General features: G+C 45.5%; 1 protein-coding gene across 1 annotated transcript in view; it reads left to right on the forward strand.

Moving 5' to 3' along the window:
• Positions 1-6000, forward strand: part of KCMF1 (potassium channel modulatory factor 1) — a 31688-nt gene that overhangs the window by 14230 nt on the left and 11458 nt on the right. Inside the window, exon 3 of the mRNA XM_030888454.2 lies at positions 5682-5783. Coding sequence (XP_030744314.2) covers positions 5682-5783 — 102 coding nt within the window. The remainder of the gene's footprint in view (positions 1-5681; positions 5784-6000) is intronic.

The following is a 6000-nucleotide window of genomic DNA, read 5'->3' on the forward strand; positions in this document are numbered from 1 at the left end:
AGTAATCTGATTTAAGAATACAGAGGTCTGAGGGGCCAGCCCCAATCCCAACTACATGGACAGCCCCCACCCCCACCCCCACCCCCACACACACACAAAATAATTCACTTCAGAGGACAGCACTGAAGCTACAGCTCAGGGAGAGGGACATGTCTGATCAGAACACACAGGAGCAAATGAAGGGGGGGGGAGAGAGAGTGGAGCACATCCTGGCTCACCAACCCCTGAAGACATTCCTGCTCACAGCAGCCAGTGCACAGAGCGGACCATAGGGCCAGCCCCACTAGAAACATGATGCCCCTCACTGACCTAATGCGCTACAGGGGACAACACTGGAGACAGTGGGAATTGCCCCCGATCTGACCCCACCACACTGAGGGAAACACTGAGGGCGTGCAACAGAACAAGGGGAGCAGAGCAACGAAGTCCCGAGGGAGTACCAAAGATAGACTGTGGGAGCAGGGCATAGGCACCCCACCAGAAAACACTCCTAAAGGTCAACAGACCTTGAACTATGGCTTTTCTTTTTGATCGTTGGTTATGTTGTTATTGTGTTGCTTTCTTTTGTTGCTTTGTCTTGCTCTGTCTTGTTTTTGTGTTGTTTTTTTTATCTCTGCATATCTATGTAGATAAGATAGGTGGGATAAACAATCTAGAGGAGAAAACAACCGTTCTAGGGGGACATGGGGGAGAGGGTGGTGGGGGAAAGGAAGTGGGTGTTAACAACCCCAGGGACAAGTGATCCAAAATCGATGGCGAGGAGGGTGTAGGAGGCCTGGTACGGCTTGATCAGGGCATTGTAACCGAGAGGAATTACTGAAACCCAAATAAAGTCTGGACATGATAGTGGGACAAGAGGAAAGTAAAAGGAAATAGAAGAAAGAACTAGGAGGCAAGGGGCTTTTATAGAGGTCTAAATACAGGCATGTACATATGTAAATATATTTATATATGATGGGGAAATAGATCTATGTGCATATATGTATAGGTTTAGTATTAAGGTAGCAGATGGGACATTGGGCCTCTACTCAAGTACTCCCTCAATGCAAGAACACTTTGTTCTATTAAACTGGCATTCCATTATGCTTACCTTCCCGACACGATCACTGAAGACAAAGTAGGTGCATAAGCAAATGTGGTGACGAAAGCTGATGGTGCCCAGCTATCAAAAGATACAGCATCTGGGGGCTTGAAGGAATACAAACAGCCATCTAGCTGAGATGCAACAAAGCCCACATGGAAGAAGCACACCAGCCTGTGTGATCATGAGGTGTCTATAGGATCAGGTATCAGGCATCTAAGACCCAGGACAAAAAATCATATCATTGTAAATGAGGGGGAGTGCGGAGTGGAGACCCAAAGTCCATCTGTGAGCAACTGGACATCCCCATACAGACGGGTCTCGGAGAGGAGGTGCAGTATAGCAGTCAGGGTGCAGTATAGCACCAATGAAACATAACTTTCCTCTTGTTCTTTAATGCTCCCTGCCCCCCTTTTTCCCCCCACTATTAGGATCCCAATTCTACCTTACAAATCTGGTTAGACCAGAGGATGTACACTGGTACAGATAAGAGCTGGAAACACAGTGAATCCAGGACAGATAAACCCCTCAGGACCAATAATGAGAGTAGTGTTATCAGGAGGTGAAGTGGGGGGAGAAAGGGGGAACCGATCACAGTGATCTACATATAACCCCCTCCTTGGGGGATGGACAATGAAAGTGGGTCAAGGGAGACGTCAGTCAGTGTAAGACATGAAAAAATAATAATTTACAAATTAAGGGTTCAGGAGGGAGGGGAAGGAAATGAGCTGATACCAAGGGCTCAAGTAGAGAGCAAATGTTTTGAAAGTGATGATGGCAACAAATGTGCTTGACAATGAATAGATGGGTGGATTGTGATAAGTGTTGTACCAGCCTCCAATAAGATGATTTTTTAAAAATAAAGAAATGGCTTGATAAAGTTAGTGATCCAGAAACCTAGTCAAGAAATGCCAGTTGCCAATTATTTCACTTAAGGTGTTTGCTGTGAAGAAGTAAAGTGTCCCAGAATCTGAGCTTAAGGACACCTTCATGTGGTCTGAGGATGGCCCATCTAATTGATGAGCCTACCTCCTCAGTGTGAGCTGAATATTTTGCTCTGATCCACCTTGAGTTAGCCATTTTATATGCTTTACCAGTTAGACGATTATTTTTGTTTTGTTTTTTCACATTTTTTAATGCATATTTCTGTGACTGAGCAAAGTGGTCAAGAAACTTGTTGTAAAGGCTGCCAGGATTTTAAAAAATGAAAGAGACCAATCACAGCAGGGGACTTAACAATCTATAGACTTGTGCTTGATTTTATTTTTAAGTAAGAATGCCATACATTCTTCCTCATGTAATTATCCACCAGTCTAAAGCAGATTCAGGTCTCTTCTGCCCACTTTGTTGAACTCATACAGCCACACCAGACAACATTCTGTCTCTGGCACTAGTCGAGCTCTGAAACAGTGACTTCAAAAGGTATGGTACTCCAGTCATTGGTGGCAACCTGAGTTTAAAAAGTCACTGGTAATCATGCACTGGGGCTCCGGGAAGAATCTCAACCCAGGACATTAGGACAGGTTTCCCAAAGGGCTGCAGACCAAAACAGGACTGATGGCTGGACTGGGTCTCATGACACCTGGGTCCATTAGTCCACCGTATTATACATCCTATTTTGGTGAGAACTACTGGAGTCCTAAAAGCTGGTGAGTTGAATCTAAGATTCAACTATTGGTCTCTCACTGTCTGAGGGAAAGAAGAGTAGGGGAACTCAAAGATGCATGGAAACAGTTGAATGGACTAATGAACTGTGCGACTCCAGTCCCCAAGACGCTGAGATAGATGACGCAGCTGTCACTGCCCACTGCTCTGAAAGGGATCACATTAGAACAGTGGTTCTCAACCTGTGGGTCACAACGGCGCCTGATTCATAACAGTAACAAAATTACAGTTATGAAGTAGCAACAAAAATAACTTTATGGTTGGGGGGTCACCACAACATGAGGAACTGTATTAAAGGGTCGCAGCATTAGGAAGGTTGAGAACCACTGCATTAGAAGGTCCTTGATAGAGTGGGAGAAAAAATGTGGAACAAAACCCAAAAGCACAATATTGACCAAGCTTAGTGGTCGAATAGGAAGCACTAATTTAAGCTAATTGGAAAGCCTCGTATTGACAGTTTGTCATAGTCTTAAGCTGGTGTTTTTGTGCAGTTCTCCTGTCCCAGTAATAGATCTGTCACTATATCATACGACCGCAGAAGTATGATACATGCTTATTGACCAACCTGCCGTGGTGGTAGGGTTAATCACCTACCTTCTATGCGGATTGTTTCTGTTCAGGCAATGGGACCCAGTAAGGACACGCTCGAAGCGCAGCCATGTGCGCCCTGGGTGGCTGTCTCTCACGCTTCTCCTCCCTTGCGTCTTTCTGGTCCTCCTGTTTTCTTTTGCTCTCCTTTCCCTCATCGTGCCCCTCCATTGCCTCTCAGAATACGGAACCTTGCACTATCACTGTTTTCATCCTACAACATGAATCAGGTTGCTTGTAAGATATAAACTGTAAAACTTATGTCTTGTAAAACTATTAGCAGGGCCCTGGGCCCACCTGCATTGGAACCTAGCCCCTCTCCTTTTCCTTGCTGGAGGAGCTCGGTGAGCCACAGGGGGCCAGCCTCTCCCACTGGAGCCCATCCTAGTCTCCATTTTCTGTGCCTACCGTCCAAATTAGGTGCTCCTCCCCCTCCTCTACATTTCACTGTGGCTTCAGAGCACTGCAGCCCCTGCGTTGTACCCACAGGCCAGTCAGTCTGAAGGAAACATTGTGACTGTAGGAAGATGCCCTTCCTTTGGGTGGTTAGCTTGTTTCTTGGAAGTACCACCGTCTTAGGGTGTTGTAACAAACTACAAACAGGTCAGTGTCCGCTGTGCAAAATGGAAACTTAAGTCACTCAACTAGCTTGGTTTCTTTTTGAACAACTGAGGCGTATTCCATGTTAGTTTCTTTGGGTTGTTTTGGTTTGTTTCCTGTTGACTTAAGTCAGCAGTCTGGCAATCTCATAAAACACAGGAGTGGTACAGACAGTAAGCCTGAAACTCCTCATCAAGAGAGTAGATGCTCTATCTTGTTACAATCAGATGTGTTTGCTTTTCTCAGTGAACGATAAAGACCTTTCTGACATCTAAGAAAGCAAGGAACATGCCTGTCGACCTCTCTCATTTACCTCGCAGGCACATTCCATCGTGACCGCCCTCATTGTTTTCCACACTGTCATAAGTAAGCATCATTTCTCATGGACATCTCTGGACTCTCTTGAATATTGTTAGGACAATTACTTGATTAGCTTCATATATTCTGAGTTGTGAAGTAAGTGATCGGGACAGCTGACTGGGCATAAGAGGGAGAGAACCACTCAGGGCAACCCTGCTTTCTGGTCCTTAGAAGTCTTTGCCTTGTCTTAGCTGCTTATAAGACTCTGAGGAGCCTGTTCACCCTCCACACTTGACCACCATCCTTTTCCAGCCTCACCTTCCCCAGGCTTCATGGTCTCCAGTGCTCAGCTGATTCTGAATTTTACTTCAAGGGGAAAGAATTTCGGCAGATAGTGCATGTCCTGACCAGATGAATCACCTCTCCTGGCTTCAACTTCGTTACCCGTGGCAAAAACCTAAAACTATAACGATACATCTCCTGGGCTCCCTTTGATCTTGCCTCTCCGCTTCAGACCTGCCTTCTTGGCCCTGTCTTTAAGGTCAACTCTTGGCGACATTCTTTGACGGACCATCATCTGCCTGCTGTGGTTTCCAGAAGAGCTCCGAACCTTCCCTCTGAGTTCTCATTCTTTCTATCCCTCCTGTCTTTAAGTCCACTAGTGTTGAAACTGCTGTTTCCACTTTGTGGAACTACTAAAGCTTTTCCCCACCATTGTATTCCTACTGTACGCCTTCCGTCTCTGGCCCTGTGACCCAGAGAGAAATAGGTCATCTAACTTTGGTCTTGACCTGGTCACAGGCTTCTGATCCAACATTGGTTCCTGAGTGTGTTACCCTTCATTTTCTCCCAATCCTTACCTACTCCTCTTTGTATTTAGGAAATCAGCTTCTTTGAAAAATGGCTCCCTGCTCTCTTGCCCCATGGAAATTCTGCTCATAAATATAAATATACAGAGAATGTTTGCATACTGGCAGTGATCATGCACCACTTCACCGCCCCTGCTATCTCATGTGGAGACTGGCTGTCTGTTGTCTTACTCTGGGGGGGAGGTGGGAGGTCAGGCTATAAACTTGTGACTCAATTATCCATTCAAGACTGAACATTGACATGAACGTGTACCACATAGCACATTTTAAAATGGAACCTATTTATACTAGACCATATAAAGGAATTGATGGGGTTGTTGGTAGGCATTTCCAGGAGTCAGTTTTCAGCTGTCTGCCTAGAATTGTTGGGTCTGACCCCAGGAGCATTTCCCCCAGGTCTGCAGTCGCACACAGCTGGGGGTGTTAGCTGAGAGCTGCAGCGTTTGATGCACTGCAATTCTTACTTAGGCCGCCACTGTGTTTCACACATTGAAAACATGATCATAGTAAAGGTTGGAGAAAGGTGTTTGCTCGGTTGGGGGTATGTATTAAGCCCGTTTTCTTTACTTTCGTTTCAGATTTGTCCAATATGTGCAGCATTACCCGGAGGCGATCCTAATCATGTCACAGATGACTTCGCAGCTCATCTTACACTTGAACACAGAGCCCCTAGAGATTTAATATCCTTTTCAGAGGCAACAAGGGAAAGAGTGGTTTGTAACACTTGTCATTTTGATTCTTTTAAGAACAGTGTCCCTAAAGACTAAAAAGCCAATCTGCAAATTTTTATTACGAATTCAACCCTTTCCAAAGGTAAAGGTGCCGTGTCTCATTCTCATTCTCTCTCTCCTCTCCTCTCCTCTCCTCTCCTCTCCTCTCCTCTCCTCTCCTCTCCTC

Source organism: Echinops telfairi, unplaced genomic scaffold, assembly GCF_000313985.2.
Source record: "Echinops telfairi isolate 266 unplaced genomic scaffold, ASM31398v2 ScPeMD7_7467;HRSCAF=8505_1, whole genome shotgun sequence".
NCBI lineage: Eukaryota > Metazoa > Chordata > Mammalia > Afrosoricida > Tenrecidae > Echinops > Echinops telfairi.